Source organism: Pelophylax lessonae (genome assembly GCF_965119305.1).
Source record: "Pelophylax lessonae genome assembly, chromosome: 11".
Lineage (NCBI taxonomy): Eukaryota > Metazoa > Chordata > Amphibia > Anura > Ranidae > Pelophylax > Pelophylax lessonae.
The window spans coordinates 9,295,067-9,319,949 of NC_138778.1; the positions used below are offsets into that span (position 1 = coordinate 9,295,067).

The 24,883-nt window shown below is 48.6% G+C and overlaps 1 protein-coding gene across 1 annotated transcript in view; it reads right to left on the bottom strand.

The window, feature by feature from the left end:
• The window catches only part of SLC9A8 (solute carrier family 9 member A8), a 53,529-nt gene extending 41,044 nt beyond the window's left edge, over positions 1–12,485 (bottom strand). The window contains exons 1-4 of the mRNA XM_082272941.1: positions 12,457–12,485; positions 10,161–10,339; positions 4,173–4,253; positions 399–457 (exon numbers count right to left, since the gene is read on the bottom strand). Of these exons, the coding sequence (XP_082129067.1) occupies positions 399–457; positions 4,173–4,253; positions 10,161–10,339; positions 12,457–12,470 (333 nt within the window). The 5' untranslated portion in view covers positions 12,471–12,485. The remainder of the gene's footprint in view (positions 1–398; positions 458–4,172; positions 4,254–10,160; positions 10,340–12,456) is intronic.
• Between the last annotated feature and the right edge of the window lie 12,398 nt (positions 12,486–24,883).

A 24,883-nucleotide genomic window follows, 5' to 3' on the forward strand; every position in this document is an offset into this window, starting at 1 on the left:
ACCGACTCCTGAGGAACTGAATACAGTTCACGAAACGCATTACAATTTGTAATGCAACTTGTCCATCTGTATACTCTGCAAGTTTATAGTATAACAATTATTCAAATGGAAGATTTTGATTGTAACATAGTAAACTGATTATATTGTATGTGACTGATGTAAGTAAATCAGTCCATTGTACAAACAAATGTTTTTTATTTGTTTTCTGTAAAAGACAATTTTATTTCTGAATACTAGATAAAAATAAGATTTTATATATATGTGTTGATGTACCTCCAAAAATGTTTTACATGTAATATTAGGGATGGAGGTGTGGTAGTCTATGCCTCAGATCCAAATTGAAATCCTGCTGGGAAATGGTGACTTGCTCTGTACCATGCCCTGTAAGACAATCTTACCTTCCAATTGGCCAGTTTCTGAGCCTCTATGATCTTGATCACTGCGCCCATTAGGATTCCTGCCAATGAGGGAACACAAGAAACGTGTGACTTCACTTCAGGACACAACACACATGACCTCACCCCAGGGTACACATCACACACACACACACACACACACATATGACCTCAACCCAGGGTACACATCACACACACGACCTCACCCTAGGGTAAATTACACATCAACACACACATGACCTCACCTAGGAATACACATCACAAAAACATGACCTCACCCCAGGATACACACCAAACACACACATGACCCATACATTACCTCACCCCAGGGTACACATCGCACACACATGACCTTACAGCAGGATACACATCACACACACGTGACCTAATTTTGGGATACACACACACATGACCTCACAGTAAGATATACATCACACACACATGACCTCACCCCAGGGTACACATCACACACACACACAACCTCACAGCAGGATACACATCACACACACGTGACCTAATTTTGGGATACACACACACGACCTCTCACCCCAGAGTACACATCTCACACGACCTCACAGCAGGCTACACATACACATCTACACATCACACACACACAACCTCATTTTGGGATACACATCATACACACACACACACACACACACGACATCAGCCCAACGTATACATCACACACACACACACACATATATGACCTCACCCCAGAATACACATCACACCTACATGAGCTCACCCTAGAAAACAGATCACACACACAGAAGACCTTACAGCATGATACACATCACACACACACGACCTCACCCCAGGATACACATCACATACACACACATGACCTCACAGCAGGATACACATCACACGCACAACCTCACAACAGGATACACTTCACACACAACCCCATTTCACATACACACGACCTCACCCACGCACATGACCTCACCCCAGGATTCACATCACACATACATGACCTCACCCCAGGATACACATCACACATACATGACCTCACCCCAGGATACACATCACACATACATGACCTCACCCCAGGATACACATCACACATACATGACCTCACCCCAGGATACACATCACACATACATGACCTCACCCCAGGATACACATCACACATACATGACCTCATCCCAGAATACACATCACACATACATGACCTCACCCCAGGATTCACATCACACATACATGACCTCACCCCAGGATACACATCACACATACATGACCTCACCCCAGGATACACATCACACATACATGACCTCACCCCAGGATACACATCACACATACATGACCTCACCCCAGGATACACATCACACATAAATGGCCTCACCCTAGAATACACATCACACATACATGACCTCACCCCAGGATTCACATCACACATACATGACCTCACCCCAGGATACATATCACACATACATGACCTCACCCCAGGATACACATCACACATAAATGGCCTCACCCCAGGATACACATCACACATACATGACCTCACCCCAGGATACACATCACACATACATGACCTCACCCCAGGATACACATCACATATACATGACCTCACCCCAGGATACACATCACATATACATGACCTCACCCCAGGATACACATCACACATAAATGGCCTCACCCAAGGATACACATCACACATACATGACCTCACCCCAGGATACACATCACACATACATGACCTCACCCCAGGATACACATCACACATACATGACCTCACCCCAGGATACACACATACATGACCTCACCCCAGGATACACATCACACATACATGACCTCACCCCAGGATACACACATACATGACCTCACCCCAGGATACACACATACATGACCTCACCCCAGAATACACACATACATGACCTCACCCCAGAATACACACATACATGACCTCACCCCAGAATACACATCACACATACATGACCTCACCTAGGGATACACATCACACATACATGACCTCACCCCAGGATTCACATCACACATACATGACCTCACCCCAGGATACACATCACACATACATGACCTCACCCCAGGATACACATCACACATACATGACCTCACCCCAGGATACACATCACACATACATGACCTCACCCCAGGATACACATCACACATACATGACCTCACCCCAGGATACACATCACACATAAATGGCCTCACCCTAGAATACACATCACACATACATGACCTCACCCCAGGATTCACATCACACATACATGACCTCACCCCAGGATACATATCACACATACATGACCTCACCCCAGGATACACATCACACATAAATGGCCTCACCCCAGGATACACATCACACATACATGACCTCACCCCAGGATACACATCACACATACATGACCTCACCCCAGGATACACATCACATATACATGACCTCACCCCAGGATACACATCACATATACATGACCTCACCCCAGGATACACACATACATGACCTCACCCCAGGATACACATCACACATACATGACCTCACCCCAGGATACACACATACATGACCTCACCCCAGGATACACACATACATGACCTCACCCCAGAATACACACATACATGACCTCACCCCAGAATACACACATACATGACCTCACCCCAGAATACACATCACACATACATGACCTCACCTAGGGATACACATCACACATACATGACCTCACCCCAGGATTCACATCACACATACATGACCTCACCCCAGGATACACATCACACATACATGACCTCACCCCAGGATACACATCACACATACATGACCTCACCCCAGGATACACATCACACATACATGACCTCACCCCAGGATACACATCACACATACATGACCTCACCCCAGGATACACATCACACATAAATGGCCTCACCCTAGAATACACATCACACATACATGACCTCACCCCAGGATTCACATCACACATACATGACCTCACCCCAGGATACATATCACACATACATGACCTCACCCCAGGATACACATCACACATACATGACCTCACCCCAGGATACACATCACATATACATGACCTCACCCCAGGATACACATCACATATACATGACCTCACCCCAGGATACATATCACACATACATGACCTCACCCCAGGATACACATCACACATAAATGGCCTCACCCAAGGATACACATCACACATACATGACCTCACCCCAGGATACACATCACACATACATGACCTCACCCCAGGATACACATCACACATACATGACCTCACCCCAGGATACACACATACATGACCTCACCCCAGGATACACATCACACATACATGACCTCACCCCAGGATACACACATACATGACCTCACCCCAGGATACACACATACATGACCTCACCCCAGAATACACACATACATGACCTCACCCCAGAATACACACATACATGACCTCACCCCAGAATACACATCACACATACATGACCTCACCTAGGGATACACATCACACATACATGACCTCACCCCAGAATACACACATACATGACCTCACCCCAGAATACACATCACACATACATGACCTCAGCTAGGGATACACATCACACATACATTACCTCACCCCAGGATACACATCACACATACATGAGCTCAAGATATATGCTGTACAAACATATGAGCTCATACCAGGATACACATTACAAGCAGGTAATTTTCCAGGTATACATTATACTCTCACACCTCCTGCATTGTGAAGACACATGAAGCCAGCTATGAGGTAGTAGACATAGTGACACACAGATCATGTTCACATCACTTACCTAATGAGACCACAGCAACGCTCTCCGGCAGGAAGTGGAGACGATACTTGATGAGCAGATGGACCAAAACTATACAAATAGCTGCACAAAACAAAGACAGTATCCATGGTGTGATTATAAATAAGAAAGGATGGACGGATTTATTAGGCACCAACAGTTTGCAGAGTGCTTTACAAAATAAGAGGAGACAGTGCAATTACAATATAATCCAAAGGGAGGGGACCTTCTCGTGGGAGCTTACAATCTAAGGAGAAGAGACAACATACTTAAAGGGTCAGTCTACCCAAAAGTGTTATATTTATATCATGACCCCGGGGGTATCTGTACAGCTGGCTGGGGAACTATGCTTTGTACAACACAGGGGGATGAAGGGAGGAGACCAAGTCTTGTATGCTACCATTAACTATTCTGTGTAATGAAGCGGGATTGGACAAAGTGTGGAGGTATGGTCCCCGGGGTATATGTACCACTGGCTGGTGATCTATATGTATGTAGCGAATACAGGATACCGTATATAACACAGGTGGATGATGGGGGGGGAGGGGTGTTGAACATTTAGAAGACCTTTGAGGTATATGTTCTGGTGGCAAGGGACCTCTACTATATCTGGCTAATAGGAAATACTCTGTATAGTGAGGTGGGAATCAGGTGAAGTGCATATCTTAACCACTTCTGGACCGGAAGATTTCCCCCCTTAATGACCAGGCCATATTTTGCGATTCAGCACTGCATTACTTTAACTGACAATTGCGCGGCCGTGCGACACTATACCCAAATAAAATTTGATGTTCTTTTTCCCCCACAAACAGAGCTTTCTTTTGGTGGTATTTGATCACCTGTGAGATTTTTATTTTTTGCGCTATAAACAAAAAAAAGAGCGACAATTCTCAAAAAAAAAAAAAAAAAAAACTATTTTTCACATTCTGCTATATAACATTCCCCAAAAAAAACTAATTTAAAAATCAAAATTTTTTAATATTTTAGGCCAATTTCTTTTCTGCTACATATTTTTGGTAAAAAAAAAAAAAATTGCAATATGAGTATTCTAAAAAAATTAAATTGTGCAAAAGTTATCACGTCTACTAACTACAGGAAAGATTTATGTCATTTTTATTGGGGTTTTTTTTTTTTTTTTTACTAGTAATGGCGGTGATCTGCGATTTTTACCAGGACTGCGACATTGCGGCGGACAGATCGGACCCCTAACTGACATTTTTGACACTTTTGGGGGGACCAGTGACATTACTACAATAATCAGTGCTAAAAATATGCACTGTTACTGTAATAATGACACTGGCAGGGAAGGGGTTAACACTGTGGGTGATTAAGGCGTTAAATGTGAGCCTAGGGGAGTGATTCTAACTGTATGGGGGCGTGGCTTGTGAAATGATCATAGAGACATGTGTACCTATATAGAAGGATCACAGGAGCTCTGTGGTCATTCCAGAGAGAAGAACGGTCAGCTGTGTTTACAACAGCCGACCGTTCTTCTATCACAGCAGGAACGATTGCGGGTGTCAGGCGGAGATCGGAGCCACCTCCCCCGTGCATCGGAGTCCCCACTGCGGAGTGGAGACGGGAGTGCGCTGCTGGCGGCGTGCGCTCACCCCCTAGCTGCAGGCACGCGTCCGACGTAGCCCTAATTTGGTTCGCATAGGAGGGCCGCACTGCCGCAGTATATATGCGGTGGGCGGTCCAGAGCTGGTTAAAGTATACGTACTGCTGGATCAAGACAGCATGTGTAATGCGGGGGGGGGGGGGGTGAGGGGGAAATGGGACAAAGAGCAGACCTATACTGAACAAAATTTTAAACGCAACACTTGTTTTTGCCCCCATTTTTCATGAGCTGAACTCAAAGATCTAAGAAAACCGGGATTCACCCATGAAGAGGACGCCTCTCCAAAGTGGCAGACACCATCCAATGTGAGCATTTGCCCATTCAAGTTGGTTACGACAACAAACTGCGGTCAGGTGGAGACCCCAATGAGGAGGACGAGCATGCAGATGAGCTTGGAGGTGAAGATGCTGGATGTGGAGGTCCTGGGGCTGGTCTCAGACCATCTTGGAGGTGAAGATGCTGGATGTGGAGGTTCTGGGCTGGTCTCAGACCATCTTGGAGGTGAAGATGCTGGATGTGGAGGTCTTGGGCTGATCTCAGATCTCTTGGAGGTGAAGATGCTGGATGTAGAGGTCCTGGGCTGGTCTCAGACCATCTTGGAGGTGAAGATGCTGGATGTGGAGGTCTTGGGCTGATCTCAGATCTCTTGGAGGTGAAGATGCTGGATGTAGAGGTCCTGGGCTGGTCTCAGACCATCTTGGAAGTGAAGATGCTGGATGTAGAGGTCCTGGGCTGGTCTCAGACCATCTTGGAAGTGAAGATGCTGGATGTAGAGGTCCTGGGCTGGTCTCAGACCATCTTGGAGGTGAAGATGCTGGATGTGGAGGTCCTGGGGCTGGTCTCAGACCATCTTGGAGGTGAAGATGCTGGATGTGGAGGTCCTGGGCTGGTCTCAGACCATCTTGGAGGGGAAGATGCTGGATGTGGAGGTCCTGGGACTGGTCTCAGACCATCTTGGAGGTGAAGATGCTGGATGTGGAGGTCCTGGGCTGGTGTGGTTACACGTGGTCTGCGGTTGTGAGGCCGGTTGGATGTACTGCCAAATCCTCTGAAATGCCTTTGGAGACGGCTTATGGTAGAGAAATGAACATTCAACTCACGGGCAACAGCTCTGTTGGACATTCCTGCAGTCAGCATGCCAGTTGCACGCTCCCTCAAAACTTGCCACATCTGTGGCATTGTGCTGTGTGATAAAACTGCACATTTTAGAGTGGCCTTTTATTGTGGCCGGCCTAAGGCACACCTGTGCAATAATCATGCTGTCCAATCAGCATCTTGATATGCCACACCTGTGAGGTGGATGGATTATCTCGGCAAAGGAGAAGTGATCACTAACACAGATTTGTGAACAATATTTGAGAGAAATCGGCCTTTTGTGTACATAGAAAAAAGTATTTTGAGTTCAGCTCATGAAAAATGGGGGCAAAAACAAAAGTGTTGGGTTTATAATTTTGTTCAGTATATAAAACCCCTGAAATATAAATGCTACCGATAGGAAACACTCTGTACAAGCCATGGAGAATTAGTCTGAAGTGCAGTTATATGACCCTCGGAGGAAGAAGATGATTGCACATTATTCCTCAACCCATGCTGTGCGGAGGGCTCAGTAATCACTCATCAGATCTGAAAGGCAGTACTGTTCAGTCATCTGACTTATGACTGGCACCCGGGGATCAGGTGACCAGGGCAGCCATGTGAACTCTGGGGGGAGGGGAGGAGGGGGGTGGAAGATGAACAATAGTACACATTCAGGAAGCTCAGCATCCCATGACCATAATGAATCCATCTGAAGTATATCTATAAGAAAGGATAACTCATCCAGCACGGGACGTCCAAAATTCTCCTTTCTGAGTGACACAACCCTCTGATAAGAGCCATTCATTCTTCAACTGGTCATGTGATAAAAATATTCATGACCTCTCCAGCACCTCAGCCTACCATAGCCAGTCAATATACTCTTCCTAATAAAAAGTCTTCTGCAGACACGGGGCTCTCAGCATATGGAGATATCTCAAAGAGACCCCATGTGCACAATACCCAGGCCCCACCATCCCGTGTCCAACTACCCTATGCCCCACCATCCCGTGTCCAACTACCCTATGCCCCACCACCCATGTCCAACTACCCTATGCCCCACCATCCCATGTCCAACTACCCTATGCCCCACCACCCGTGTCCAACTACCCTATGCCCCACCATCCCATGTCCAACTACCCTATGCCCCACCATCCCGTGTCCAACTACCCTATGCCCCACCACCCATGTCCAACTACCCTATGCCCCACCATCCCATGTCCAACTACCCTATGCCCCACCATTCTGTGTCCAACTACCCTATGCCCCACCATTCTGTGTCCAACTACCCTATGCCCCCCCACCTCCCGTGTCCAACTACCCTATGCCCCACCATCCCATGTCCAACTACCCTATGCCCCACCATCCCATGTCCAACTACCCTATGCCCCACCATCCCGTGTCCAACTACCCTATGCTCCAACATCCCATGTCCCACTACCCTATGCCCCACCACCCAATGTCCCACCATCCTATGTCTCACTACACTATGCCCCATCATTCTGTGTCCAAATACTCTGTGCCCCAATATCCTGTGTCCAACTACCCAAACCCCACCATCCCATGTCCAACTACCCTATGCCCCACCATCCCGTGTCCAACTACCCTATGCCCCACCATCCCGTGTCCAACTACCCTATGCCCCACCATCCCGTGTCCAACTACCCTATGCCCCATCATCCCATGTCCCACTACCCTATGCCCCACCATCCCGTGTCCAACTACCCTATGCCCCACCACCCAATGTCCCACCATCCTATGTCTCACTACCCTATGCCCCAACATCCCCTGTCCCACTACCCTATGCCCCATCATCCGGTGTCCAAATACTCTGTGCCCCAATATCCTGTGTCCAACTACCCAAACCCCACCATTCCATGTCCGACTACCCTATGCCCCATCATCCTGTGTCCAACTACCCTATGCCCCATCATCCCATGTCCAACTACCCTATGGTCCACCATCCTGTGTCCAACTACCCTATACCCCACCATCCCGTGTCCCACTACTCTATGCCCCACCATCCCATGTCCCACCACCCTATGCCCCACTGTCCTGTGTCTAACTACCCTATGCCCCACCATCCTGTATCCAACTACCCTATGCCCCACATTCCCGTGTCCAACTACCCCATGCCCTATCATCCCATGTCCCACTACCCAATGCCCCACCGTCCTGTGTCTAACTACTCTATGCCCCACAAACCTGTGTCCAACTACCTTATGCCCCACCATCCTATGTCAAACTACCTTATGTCCCACCAGCTTGTGTCAACTTACCCTATGCCCCACCAGCTTGTGTCAACTTACCCTATGCCCCACCATCCCATGTCAACTGTGGGCATAGGATTGTGTATTTTGGGACTGTATAATTTTTTTTACCACTTTTATTGGTTTAACTAGATGGACTTGTGTCTTTTTTCAACCAGACTAACTATTTAACTACCTATTGTTCCACCATCTTGTGCTCAACCACCCCATGGCCCACCATTCATGTCCAACCACCATTTACAACCATCCCATGTCCAACTACCCTATGACCCACCAGCCTGTGTCTAACTACCCTATGCTCCACTATCCATGTCCAACTACCCTAGGCCTCACCATGACCCACCATTCCACATCCATACACACTGTTAACCACCATCCCATTTCTCACCATCTCTTGTTCAACCACTACCTATCCAACTAATCCCTGTCCCACCCTCTCAAGTCCAACAACTCCACTATACTATGTCTAATCATCCTGTGTTCAAGCAATCAATGTACCATCACCCCATGTCCAACCATCCATTGTCCAACCATCCCATGGCCCACCATTCCATGGCCAAACACCATGTTAACCACCATCCCATTTCTCACCATCTCTTGTTCAACCACTACCTATCCATCTAATCCCTGTCCCACCCTCTCAAGTCCAACAACTCTATGTTCCACTATACTATGTCGAATCATGCTGTGTTCAAGAAATCAATGTCCCATCATTCAATGTCCAATCACCCTATGATCAACCACCCCATTGTCCAACCACCCCATGTCTAACCACCCATTGCCCAACCACCCCATGTCCAACCATTCCTTGTCAAACCACCCTATTTACAACCACCCTGTGTTCTACCAACACGTTTTTATTAAGCTGTCTCAGTGCCAATCGCAGTTATGTTGTACTGGTTTCCCTGGTCGGTGTGTCGGGGCAGCAATCTCATCATGGCTGACTGGAAGATTACTGGGAGGATGGCTGAACAAAATACTGCCGACCAGCTTTATGTGGAGCAGAGGACATCTCTACCCCCTCACCTAGGACCAGCAGGCTGAAGAAGATGGACATCCCGCTGGATTGCTCCTCCTGCAGAGCCTGGACTCCAGTCTGGACTGGGATGATGGGCTTAGCCGGGGTCTGTAGGACGAGCCGGGTGGACATGGCCGCAGTGGTGAGCAGAGTGATGTTGAAGTCTCCATGGCTGTCATTCCGCATCCTGGAAATAAACCATAAACACATCCATCAACAATAAGAACATGTGACCTGCAGTCACCCCGCTCAGTGGTGACAGTGGAGGGGACACACAGGGGCCCCTCAGTGGTGACAGTAGAGGGGACACACAGGGGCCCCTCAGTGGTGACAGTGGAGGGGACACACAGGGGCCCCTCAATAGGTCCAGCATGGAGAGTGCAGGACATACAGCAACCAATCACAGTCCATCACTCATCTGACTGCCAACAGGAATGTTTTTTATTGGTTACCGCAAGTTTTGGTAACAGATCCTAGAGCAGAACCCCACCCACAAAATTGATCATTATTACTAAGAGAACAGGGGCCCCTCAATCATAATAAAGGAGACACACTGGGGGCCCTCAGTGATAAGTATGATACAGAGGAAACACAGGGGCCCTTGGTTATGATAATACAAGGGACACACAGGGGGTCCTTAGTGATAATGTTACAGCTGACATACAGGGAACCCCAGTGATTACAGTAGAGAAAGCACACAGGGGCCCCTCAGTGATGACAGGGGAGGAGACACACAGGGGCCCCTCAGTGATGACAGGGGAGGAGACACACAGGGGCCCCTCAGTGATGACAGGGGAGGAGACACACAGGGGCCCCTCAGTGATAATAATACAAGGGACACACAGGGGCCCCTCAGTGATGACAGTAAAGGGGAAGCACAGGGGCCCCTCAGTGGTGACAGTAAAGGGGACACACAGGGGCCCCTCAGTGGTGACAGTGGGGGGGGGGGCACACAGGGGCCCCTCAGTGGTGACAGGGGAGGAGACACACAGGGGCCCCTCAGTGGTGAAAGTAAAGGGGACACACAGGGGCCCCTCAGTGGTGACAGTGGAGGTGACACACAGGGGCCCCTCAGTGGTGACAGTAAAGGGGAAACACGGGGGCCCCTCAGTGGTGACAGTAAAGGGGAAACACGGGGGCCCCTCAGTGGTGACAGTGGAGGGGACACACAGGGCCCCTCAGTGGTGACAATAAAGGGGACACACAGGGGCCCCTCAGTGGTGACAGAGGGGACACAGGGGCCCCTCAGTGGTGACAGCAGAGGGGACACACAGGGGCCCCTCAGTGATTACAGTAGAGAAAGCACACAGGGGCCCCTCAGTGATGACAGGGGAGGAGACACACAGGGGCCCCTCAGTGATGACAGGGGAGGAGACACACAGGGGCCCCTCAGTGATGACAGGGGAGGAGACACACAGGGGCCCCTCAGTGATAATAATACAAGGGACACACAGGGGCCCCTCAGTGATGACAGTAAAGGGGAAGCACAGGGGCCCCTCAGTGGTGACAGTAGAGGGGACACACAGGGGCCCCTCAGTGGTGACAGTGGGGGGGGGGCACACAGGGGCCCCTCAGTGGTGACAGGGGAGGAGACACACAGGGGCCCCTCAGTGGTGAAAGTAAAGGGGACACACAGGGGCCCCTCAGTGGTGACAGTGGAGGTGACACACAGGGGCCCCTCAGTGGTGACAGTAAAGGGGAAACACGGGGGCCCCTCAGTGGTGACAGTAAAGGGGAAACACGGGGGCCCCTCAGTGGTGACAGTGGAGGGGACACACAGGGCCCCTCAGTGGTGACAATAAAGGGGACACACAGGGGCCCCTCAGTGGTGACAGAGGGGACACAGGGGCCCCTCAGTGGTGACAGCAGAGGGGACACACAGGGGCCCCTCAGTGGTGACAGTGGAGGTGACACACAGGGGCCCCTCAGTGGTGACAGTGGAGGTGACACACAGGGGCCCCTCAGTGGTGACAGTAAAGGGGAAACACGGGGGCCCCTCAGTGGTGACAGTGGAGGGGACACACAGGGCCCCTCAGTGGTGACAATAAAGGGGACACACAGGGGCCCCTCAGTGGTGACAGAGAAGAGAACACACAGGGGCCCCTCAGTGGTGACAGTAGAGGGGACACACAGGGGCCCCTCAGTGGTGATATTGAAGAGAACACACAGGGGCCCCTCAGTGGGGACAGTAGAGGGGACACACAGGGGCCCCTCAGTGGGGACACAGCACACAGTGAGTTCCTCCCCCCTCAGTTTCATGTCTGTCTATCATAGATACGGAAGTAATGAAGGCTCAGCACTCACTCCGTCTCCGTCATCTTGCTGCACCTTCATGAAGCGATCAGTACCATAGAGTGCAGTTGAGGGAGGGGAAGAGCGTCTCCCTGCGGTGACTGAACAGCATATGGTATTATCTCTTCCTAGATTACCAGAGAGAGGAAGCCTGACATCTCCATCCGGGCTGACAGGAAGTGTGGTGACGTTGCCTGTTGCTATGGTTAGGAAGCTTTAGACCGGAAGGAGGGGCCAATGTGTAGAAGGGAGGAGTCTGTACCTGCATAGTTGTGGTCACATGGTCTGGGGAAGTACTGACCAAGTGACTGAACATACATGGGGCTCCTCAGTGGTAGTGGAGGGGACACACAGGGGCCCCTCAGTGGTGACAGTAGAGAAGACACACAGGGGCCCCTCAGTGGTGACAGTGGAGGGGACACATAGGGGCCCCTCAGTGTTAGTGGAGGGGACACCCTGGGCCCCTTCAGTGGTGACAGTGGAGGGGACACACAGGGGCCCCTCAGTGGTGACAGTAGTGGGGACACACAGGGGCCCCCCAGTGGTGACAGTAGAGGGGGACACACAGGGGCCCCTCAGTGGTGACAGTAGAGGGGACACACAGGGGCCCCCCAGTGGTGACAGTGGAGGGAACACACAGGGGCCCCTCAGTGGTGACAATACAGGAGACACACAGGGGCCCTTCAGTGGTGACAGTAGAGGGGACACACAGGGGCCCCTCAGTGGTGACAGTGGAGGGGACACATAGGGGCCCCTCAGTGTTAGTGGAGGGGGACACACAGGGGCCCTTCAGTGGTGACAGTGGAGGGGACACACAGGGGCCCCTCAGTGGTGACAGTAGTGGGGACACACAGGGGCCCCTCAGTGGTGACAGTAGAGGGGGACACAGAGGGGACACACAGGGGCTCCTCAGTGGTGACAGTGGAGGGAACACACAGGGGCCCCTCAGTGGTGACAATACAGGAGACACACAGGGGCCCTTCAGTGGTGACAGTAGAGGGGACACACAGGGGCCCCTCAGTGGTGACAGTAGAGGGGACACACAGGGGCCCCTCAGTGGTGACAGAGGAGGGGACACACAGGAGCCCCGCAGTGGTGACAGAGGGGACACACAGGGGCCCCACAGTGGTGACAGTAGAGGGGACACACAGGGGCCCCTTAGTGGTCACAGAGGGGACACACTGGGGCCCCTCAGTGGTAGTGGAGGGGACAGACAGGGGCCCCTCAGTGGTGACAGTAGAGGGGACATACAGGAGCCCAGTAGAGGGGACACACAGGGGCACCTCAGTGGTGACAGAGGGGACACACAGGGGCCCCTCAGTGGTGACAGAGGGGACACACAGGGGCCCCTCAGTGGTAGTGGAGGGGACACACAGGGGCCCCTCAGTGGTGACAGTAAAGGAGACACACAGGGGCCCCTCAGAGGGGACACACAGGGGCCCCTCAGTGGTGACAGAGGGGACACAGGGGCCCCTCAGTGTTGACTGTAGAGGGGACAGACAGGGGCCCCTCAGTGGTGACAGTAAAGGAGACACACAGGGGCCCCTCAGAGGGGACACACAGGGGCCCCTCAGTGGTGACAGAGGGGACACAGGGGCCCCTCAGTGGTGACAGTAATGGGGAAACATAAACATATCTCCGCCAGCGAATACCGGGGCCCCGGCTGACTGATATACATTTGCATGGCAGACCTCGCATCGCACTTCCATAGATCCGGACCGGCGTTCGTTCCAGCGGGAGCTGCTCAGAGCGTCCGCCGGCCGGGATGATCAGGCGAGTGATATGCGGTCTCCATTTGATTGAAGGTTTCCACAACTTACAGTCTTTCCTCAATCAGCCATATTGGCTGTACATAGCAATTACCAGTAAACCGACACTGGGAGACATAATTGCAATTTAAATAAAACACATCCTGAAAAATGTCCACACCAATCCTAATAAAATTTCCACGAAAGCCCCTCCTCTTTGTCATATGGCTCCCATGTGTCCCTCTGTGAATCTTCATCTTCTTCTTCTGAATAAACAGAACAGCTCTTCTCATACATAAAAACAATCCATTTCAAAAAGATAAAAAGAAGAATAACGGAATCAGTGCTGACGTGTAGACTTTAAATAAAACGAATGTTGACACGTACGTTCCGTTCTTCGGGAGGTGACTCAGAGGGAGGACATGAGTTGGTGGGTCGTTTTGATCATCGATCGTTGTTGGAATCCTCAGCATCTGGTGCATGGTTTGGATTTCAGGAAGTCTCGTCTCAGCAATAGGAATGTGGTCGTCTGCTCAGGCTTTGGTGACTCAATCGATCAGACGACAGGAAAATCTCACCACGACGTATAGAAGGAATAGAAACAAAAACACCATAAATATATATACTCTGATTTCCTTCAATCAAGATCCAATGGAGAACATTAAATTCCATAGTTACATAGTTACATAGTTACATAGTAGGTGAGGTTGAATAAAGACAATAGTCCATCCAGTTCAACCTGTGTAGGTGTGTGTGGCTGTTATCTCTCATAGCCCTGAATGTTCTGATCCTTGAGATGTAAGTCTAAGAGTCTTTTGAAAGCCACCATACTTCCCGCAGAAACCACCTCTTGTGGTAGAGAATTCCACACTCTTGTAGCCCTAACAGTAAAGAACCCTCCTCGTTGCCTCAGGTTAAAACGTTTCTCCTCTAATCGCATTGTATGCCCTCGAGTCCTCATCCAATCCCTTCGAATGAACAGCTTTTTTTCTAAGCTGAGATCCCCATTGAGATATTTATAAATTGCTATCATGTCCCCCCTCAGACGTCTCTTCTCCAGGGAGAATAAATCGAGCGATTGCAGACGCTCTTCGTAATTAAGGTCCTCCAAGCCCCTAATCAGTTTAGTTGCCCTTCTCTGGACTCTCTCCAGCTCCAACACATCCCTCCTGAGGACTGGCGACCAGAACTGGACAGAATACTCCCAAAGCTTTAAATGGATTCCAACCTTCACTGGCTATAGCTCTGCCTCTACCTTGCAGGGAAGTAACCCTATCCATGTGGGCCTGAACCTTTATACTGGTATCTGTTATCCAGGTACAACAGTCAGTGGTGTATTTTGGTTTTGTGCTGCCCTAGGCAAGACTAAAATTGGGCACCCCCCCCCCTCCCTCTTATGTAAACTTGCCCCACTCCTTTCTTAACGGATGTGGCTCCCTCCACAATTGAAGGACTACTAGTCCCAGCATGAACCCCTGAGATCTCATGAGAGGGGGGGGGGGGTGAGGGAGAGAGAGGGGGAGGGTGAGGGGGCATGAGAGAGAGAGAAGGGGGGGGTGAGAGAGAGAGAGAGCGAGAAGGGGGATGAGGGAGAGAGAGCGAGAGGGGGGATGAGAGAGAGAGCGTGGGATGAGAGCGAGAGGGGGGAAGAGAAAAAGCGAGAGGGGGGATGAGAGAGAGAGAGAGCGTGAGGGGGGGATGAGAGCGAGAGGGGGGAAGAGAAAAAGCGAGAGGGGGGATGAGAGCGAGAGGGGGGATGAGAGAGAGTAATAGGGGGGATGAGAGAGAGAGAAAGCGAGAGGGGGGATGAGAGTGAGAGGGGGTGAGAAAGAGAGGGGGATAAGAGCAAGAGAGAGGGGGTGAGAGAGAGGGGAATGAGAGAGGCCGCTCTAGCAACCAGTGGCCAATAGAGTCTCAGGTGGGGGGGGGCTGCTTTTTTGCTGCCCCCCTGCAAAGTGCCGCCCTAGGCCTGGGCCTTGTTGGCCTAGGCCAAAGTACAGCCCTGACAACAGTCTCCTCCTATGAATTCACAGAAGCCCACCTTGGAAGCTAACAGATAATCAAGTGCCATCTTTTCCTGCAGTACAAGAGTCTTCATTTGTCGTTGTTCCTGAGTAATCTCCCTTACTGCTTCAACAATCTCATTGAACATCTCATCCACAACTGACGAGAAATGGTTCAATCGCTTCATAAGTTCAATCCCCCACCCGGTCCAAGCTGGGAACCATGCCAAGACCTGGTCGTGACTGGAGAACAGTTCCCTGCTAGCTCTCCCTGACGGCCTTGCCTTCCTTTGAACCAGCAGATCCTCACGATCGTCTGCAATGTAGGATCGGGGCCGTTTTTAACACAGGGCAAAAGGGACAGCTGCCCCAGGCCCAGTCATTGTTATGGGGCCCAAGGAAGCTTCATTGTTATGGGGCCCAAGGAAGCTTCTCCTTGAGCCCACACTGCCTGCAAATAGTTGATAAGTGGATTCAGGAGGGCCCAAGGAAAATGTTTGCCCAGGGTCCAATCAAAATTAAAGACGGCCCTGTGTAGGATGCTGGTACAAGCTTCACTAGAGCACATGAACATCTCCCATTGGGGGGAATTACCTTATAAGCAGCAGAACCACATAAGAAATAATAGGGACCTGTCAACACCGCACATGGAGAATTGTCCTGACGGTCACGTGCACTAAGCAGTAACATAATAGACTGGGGGATTGCTCCCTCAGTCTGAACATCACAACCGTCCTTCCAGCAGATATAATCCGGTTGGTTGGTGTCATTAAAGTGGAGTTCCACCCATTTTAGTAACTTTAGATGTATGTAATCCCCTTTAAAACGACTTTTACCAATGGAACCTTTTTTTTTTTTTGTTTTGCTAGTAAATACCTTATTTTCTTGTTTATTCCTCATCTCCTCACTTCCGGGTCCGATCGGTGATTACGTCATTTGGCGATTTGCAGGGGGTGCTGGGATGTATCTCATGGCATGAAATCTTGCATTATTACACAGGAGCTGAGCTGTACTGTATGTATTGAGGCCGTGACCTGCCCCGCCTCCACCCACCTCCTCTCAGTGAGCTGTACTGTATGTATTGTATTGCGGCCGTGCTCTGTCCCACCTCTGCCCCGCCTCCTCTCAGTGAGCTGTACTGTATATATTGTATTGCGGCCGTGCTCTGTCCCACCTCTGCCCCGCCTCCTCTCAGTGAGCGAGGACTGAAAGCATTATATCCTCACTGAGCTCACTGAGAGGAGGCGGGGCGAAGGCGGGCCAGAGCACAGCCGCAATACAATACATACAGTACAGCTCACTGAGAGGAGGCGGGGCGGAGGCGGGCAGGTCACAGCCTCAATACATACAGTACTGCTCAGCTCCTGTGTAATAATGCAAGATTTTTTTGCGGTACTGTGACATTGCGGCGGACAGATCGGACCCTTAACTGACATTTTTGACACTTTTGGGGTTACCAGTGACATTACTACAGTAATCAGTGCTATACATATGCACTGTTACTGTAAAAATGACACTGGTAGTGAAGAGGTTAAATTTTTTTGAGAGGGAGGTTTTAAGTGTGTCCCTAGGGGCGTGATTCTAACTGTGATTGGCTGTGGCTTGATGTGTAAGAACAGAGATCAACGGTTCTACATAGCAGAACCGTATGATCACCATTCATATGTGCTTTACCTTAGTTTCTCCCGGTGTAACGGACGATTGCGAGTGCCCGACGGACATCGGGTCCGCCAGGCACACGCGCGGTGGGGTCCGTGCCTGTGCGAGAGTGTGCCTTCGGGGGCGCGCGCTCACTCCGTAGACCTTCACAGGCTAGTGACGTAGCCCTACGTCGCTTTGCCTGTGAGGGGCTGACCACCGCAGTAAATAGTCGTGCGGCGGTCGGCAAGCGGTTAAAAAGACCTGGAGTTTCATCGGTGAAATTGACTGTTATACCTGTCCCACAGGCTATAGACCCTATAAATCTGTTGCCAGTGCCAAAACTAAGGTAAAGCACATATGTGGACTACCTAATTGTCTCGATACCCAAATTGGATTAATAGCAAATTATAGGAAGGCGCCTGGCCCTTTTTAAAGATATGTCTGAACCTGCTGCCCTTTTAATTGTAAAAACAATATGAAATATGGGACGTAGATGAAAAAGGCGCTGGTGATCTTTTATATTTACTGGAATAAAACTTATTCAGGGTAACAAGTGTATTAAATATGTATTAAAAGTGCTTGTTAGTGAATTATTATAATTAAAGGTAATAGATATATTTTAAAGTGCACAACTCAAATTTAAAAAATATTTCTGTTGCTTATTGATAAATAAATATATGTATAAATAATTATATATAAATAAATAGATGAATAAATATATTGTACATGCAACAAGTGAATCACTTATATAAATATATAATATTCCGTGCAACAGGCAAATAAAAGTGCTTAATAGTGCGTGCATAAAAAACTCATCAAATATAAGCAACTAAATTCATGCTCTCCAGTGAAAAAATATTAATTGTATAACAAGTGTCTCTGTAATTCGTGCAAAAAGTATGCTCCTTAAAGTGCTTCAGGTGGTGGGGTGTGACACACGTGGCCTCTTACCAGCTTCCAATGAGTCACAATGACTCCCAACGCCTGTGATCCCTTTAATTGGGTGGATCAGACCTCTCCTCGATATCTTTTGGGATGGATATCTGCTCCTACATTAGGCATGTATGGACCATATAGTCCGCATAAAGATAAAAAGAAAGCCTCCAATAGTGAAATATTGTATGCTTTATTTGAAAATAAAAAGGTATACAGTTGGTCCCTTACTCTTAGTTGTGCCCTCCTGGCACTGGGCAATTCGGCAGTACACAAAAAACTTTCAGTAGTGGGGAATCGTATCCGAGTAACCACAAAAGTTAAGCACTGTTTGTGCCCGGTTTCGAACCGGGGACCTTTCGCATGTGAGGCGAACGTGATAACCACTACACTACAGAAACCGATTCTTGTGGTTACTGACAAACCCGGAAGCAAAACATACAGGCATTCGTAGCAGAGGCAGGGACGCTCGCCGACCGCCGCACACAGCACAGTGAGAGGAAAAACTAAGAGGAAGCTGCAGATCCTCGGATACGATTCCCCACTACTGAAAGTTTTTTGTGTACTGCCGAATTGCCCAGTGCCAGGAGGGCACAACTAAGAGTAAGGGACCAACTGTATACCTTTTTATTTTCAAATAAAGCATACAATATTTCACTATTGGAGGCTTTCTTTTTATCTTTATGCGGACTATATGGTCCATACATGCCTAATGTAGGAGCAGATATCCATCCCAAAAGATATCGAGGAGAGGTCTGATCCACCCAATTAAAGGGATCACAGGCGTTGGGAGTCATTGTGACTCATTGGAAGCTGGTAAGAGGCCACGTGTGTCACACCCCACCACCTGAAGCACTTTAAGGAGCATACTTTTTGCACGAATTACAGAGACACTTGTTATACAATTAATATTTTTTCACTGGAGAGCATGAATTTAGTTGCTTATATTTGATGAGTTTTTTATGCACGCACTATTAAGCACTTTTATTTGCCTGTTGCACGGAATATTATATATTTATATAAGTGATTCACTTGTTGCATGTACAATATATTTATTCATCTATTTATTTATATATAATTATTTATACATATATTTATTTATCAATAAGCAACAGAAATATTTTTTAAATTTGAGTTGTGCACTTTAAAATATATCTATTACCTTTAATTATAATAATTCACTAACAAGCACTTTTAATACATATTTAATACACTTGTTACCCTGAATAAGTTTTATTCCAGTAAATATAAAAGATCACCAGCGCCTTTTTCATCTACGACCCAAATTGGATTGTCCAGCAAGGGAACAAGAGTCAGGACTAACAATAGAACTATAACTGGTGTTACCCTCCAGGAAAGTGTCATTAAATTCTATAGACAAATGTCTCCTGGTTGTCTTCGCAAGTTTCTAATATTTCTTCATGCCAATACGAACGTCGTATATAGGGATGCACCGATCCGACTTTTTTTGGTCCAGATCCAGATCTTTTGCTTTGTGAAATCGCTGACCCCGATTCCGTTCTGGAAGTACTGTTTTGTGAGCTTATAACAAAATAATACTTCCGGATCGGTATCGGCAGATATCTAGGAAATGTCCACTTCCCACAGCCAGTGATGTGGATACCGAAAGAAAGACAACCCCACCTATAAACAAAAGAAGAATGCCTGCAACTGTAGAATTAGATGAGTAAAAGCTTTTTTTTTCGCCTATTGAAGTGATTGAGGGAGGGTCAGAAGCCTGGAGAGTAGCGACGCCCTGGATCGGCCTGTGGGTGTGCTAAATTTTACCGATCCAGCTATTTTGCCAGTATCGGGCCGATATCCGATCCGAATATCGGATCGGTGCATCCCTAGTCGTATATAGCATGCACTGCTGCCATTGCCGGGGTGTAATGGCTAGGTGGGATTTGCAGCATAATCAGCAATTTGTCCTGTCCCCCCGGGACCCCGCTCTCCAGCTGAAAGACCCTGAGCACATGTAGCCTTGGCATTTATACAGTGTCCCAGCATGCACGGAGGCACTTTCCTCTGCCAATTACCAGGGCTGTACTAAATACCTGTGCACTCATTTGTCAGGTTTCCTCCCACTGTCCAATATGCTTCCCTATTGAACCATTGTGAAATACTTCAGAGAAACTGAACTGCACCTGAGCACCATGAGCAGACCTCGCTAACAGATCCTGCTCTCTGGTAGGCAGAGAACAATATAAATTTACCTGCAATCCCTCTGGTAAGCAGAAAAGATTCAGAACTATACTCTGTCTCTCTAGTACCTACCAAGGAGGGTGCTACAGGTATAAATGGGTCCTCTGTGTTTTTACACCAAACAAGGTATAAACTTGTTATTTCTGAAACTCTATACGCTGTTCTTGTTTTATATGACTATGCCAGAAGCATCATATGAGTGGAATGAGGCCCTGGCTGATACTAATATATGCCGGTCCCTCAACTCTGCAACCAGGATGCCTCTGGCTTAGTCATTTGATACAAGAAAAGAATGAAAGATTTCTGGAATAACCACTTTGTACGTTGGTTTGGTATACAGAGGACCATTTATATAGGCAGAAGTAGCCTCTTGGCTTGCAGGAAGTTGAAGGAATTTGTTGAGATGTGATGCGTAATTTGCTGAGAAGGATAGAAGTGCATCTGGTGTCATCTGATGAAATCTGGTGTCAATGTGGATTTTTAACCTTCTTCAGGTTGACCTTCCAACGTTTTGTTAACCACTTGCCGACCAGTCACGTTGACTGTACTGCGGCAAAGTGGCTCGTTCCTGTCCAGTGACGTAGACCTACGTCGCTGGACTCCTCCCCTTGTGGGCGGCGCGCGCCGCCGGAGGCTCGCTCCCGCTGTATTCAGTCACAGTGGGAGTCGGGTCAGGGGAGGAGCGGCGGTGATCACCGCCGCTCTTCCCCGATCGTCGGGGAATCCAGTTTGGAGATCCGCCTGCTTGTGTAAACAAAGCGGGCGGATCTCCTAAGTGACAGGCAGGGTCAGATTGCAGGGTTTAGCATAGCTGAACCTTGGATCTGTCCCTGTGTCACTCAGTCACCTCCCCCCACACATGTCAGTAAGCACCAGGCATACATTAACCCCTCCCTCTCCAATAAAATTAACCCCTTCCCTGCCAGTGTCATTTTTACAGTAACAGTGCATATTTATAGCACTGATTACTGAAGTAATGTCACTGGTACCCCCAAAAGTGCCAAAAATGTCAGTCAAGGGTTCAATCTGTCCGCTGCAATGTCGCAGTCCCGCAAAAAAAATTGCAGATCGCCGCCATTACTCATTAAAAAAAAAAAAACACCAAAAATGACAGAAATCTTTCCCTTAGTTAGTAAACGCAATAACATTTGCGCAAACCAATCAAAATACGCTTATTGCAATTTTTTTTTACCAAAAATATGTAGCAGAAAACAAATTGGTCTAAAATGATAAAAAATTTTGATTTTTACATTTTTTGGGGGGGAATTTCATATAAAAAAATGTGAAAAAAATGGATTTTTGTAAAATCTTACCGTAAAATCCTTTTCTCTTAGCTCATTGACAGACGTAGTCCTCGGTGATACAGCACCTTCGGGTTATGTTGCCTCCACAGGAGCAGGACTAGACAGGAAATTAAAAACCTCTGGCCACACCCTAGGGGCAGTCCCAGAGGGTATATCCTCTCTCTCTCTGCCTCAGCAAATCAGTTATGTGAAAAAGCAGTCTTTAGAGATTTTAACCCAACCCAACTCAAAAACAGAGGGGCGGGGACTACGTCTGTCAATGAGCTAAGAGAAAAGGATTTTACGGTAAGATTTTACAAAAATCCATTTTTCTCTAGCGCTCATTGACAGACGTAGTCCTCGGTGATACACCACCTTCGGGACGTCCCAGAGCAGTATCACAAATGAGGGGTGGGAAAATGAAATCAAATCCCAATCTAGAAGGCCCAACCGGTGCCAACTAGAAGTTTACAATGCTCATCCTTAATGATGAGACTCAACAAAAAAGAGAAATATTTTTTTTTTTTTTTTCAAACAGAAAAAAACCCTCGAGGTAGACCACCGGTCTCCTCAAATTGCGGCCTGCAAAACCTTGCGGCCAAATGAGGCATCCGCCGATGCCGTCACATCAATTTTATAGAATTTTGTAAAGGTATGTACCGACGACCAGGTGGCCGCCTTACATACCTGGACCACTGACGCCTGATGGCGAAAGGCCCAGGAAGTACTGAGCGCTCGAGTGGAGTGCGCCCTAACAGGGAACGGAGGACTCTGACCCTTAATAGAATAAGCCTGTACCACCGTTTGTCTAATCCATTTGGCAATGGTCGCGGCAGATGCAGGCAAACCCTTTCTGGGGCCATCCGTGATCACAAAAAGTGAATCCGTCTTACGGAATGATTCCGTAGCTTTCAGGTATACCCTGATTGCCCGAACCACATCTAAGGAATGCAACGCATGTTCCCGATGATGCTTGGGCTGAGGACACAAGGAAGGTAGTACAATATCTTCATTCAGATGAAAATCTGAAACCACCTTAGGAAGAAAAGATGGCTTAGGATGAAGTACTACCTTATCCCTATGAATCACTAGGTATGGGGACTGGCATGATAATGCAGCCAGTTCTGACACCCTGCAAGCAGAAGTGATAGCCACCAAGAAGGCCACCTTCTGGGATAAAGTAAGCAAGGGAATCTCCCTGATGTTTTCAAAGGGAGGTTTCTGTAGAACCGACAAAACCAAATTAAGATCCCAGGGCGGTAAGGGCGCGCGGACTGGTGGAGCCAGGTGCCGCACCCCCTGGATGAAATTCCGCACCAAGGACTTGGTAGCTAAAGGTTTCTGAAAGAAGATTGCTAATGCTGAAACTTGACCCTTGATGGTGCTCAAGGCTAGTTTCTGCTCAACCCCTTTTTGCAAAAAAGCCAATATTCGAGTCACCGAATAGGTACGTGGAGAAAATCCTAAAGATTCGCACCACGCAATATAAGTCTTCCATGTGTGATAATAGACCTTGCTGGAAGTCGCTTTCCTTGCTTTAATAAGGGTAGGAATGACTGAAGCTGACAACCCTCTGTCCTTCAGTACTTGGGTCTCAATGGCCAGGCCATTAAAACCAGCGACTGTAAAGCACAATGGTAAATTGGTCCTTGAGACCACAGACATTCCCTGAGACGAAGTTCCCACGGAACGTCTGCGACTAGCATGTCCAAGTCGGCCAGGCCGGCTTGACGAGGCCAGCCTAGAATTTCTAGGACCACTGGCGCTGACTGGATCTGAACCAGGCGTCCCTAGAGCTATCTGGCCCCGACCATCCGAGAAAGTCTGGTCGTTTTCTGTTCCCACACATTTATCAGATACCTGATTGTTATCAGGAAGGGTGATCTTTTCTGGTTGAACCTCAGGGACCGAAGTCCCCTGACTAGAGGCTACTTGGCCTATCTGGTCAACCAGATCCGATTCCTGTGAGGTATAGGGACTAATCTTAGGAAAAGGTAAAGGAAAAGATCTATTCAGGGAACGGTAACTACCGCTTCCTGTAGTGCTTAAATGTTGGAAGGGAAGAATCGCACCGGTAGTAGTGGTTGATGCTCGATCTAATGTCCTGAATACCGGTGAAAACGTCCCCCCACCCTGAAACCGGGTGGGGGCGCACCTTCAGGCTGTGTACTCCTTTGCTTCGGGTTTGGCTGGGTTGGTCCTCTGTTTGTCCGACCAGCCCTTCTTAAACCCTCCTGGAGGAGTCTTGCCTTTCCCGCTTGTTCCAGCCGGGCGCCCTTTATGGGCGGTAAAGAAAGGTCCTCGCTTGTTGCGAGGTCCCTTAGCTTTAGCAGCCTGTGGCAAAAAAGTGCTCTTGCCCCCAGTGGCATCCTTAATGATTTCATCTAGGTTGGCCCCAAATAGACGATTCCCCTGAAAGGGGAGATTTGTCAAGGTCTTTTTGGAACCTAGGTCAGCTGACCAGCATTTTAACCACAGCACACGTCTGAGGATCACCGCTGACATAGATGCATGCCCTAATAGGGGAGTAGTGTCCAAGGCTGCGTCACAGATAAACTGTAGCCCTTGTATAATCTGTTCCATCAAATCAGATGTCTCCTGGGGAATATCTTTTCCCCTAAGGTCT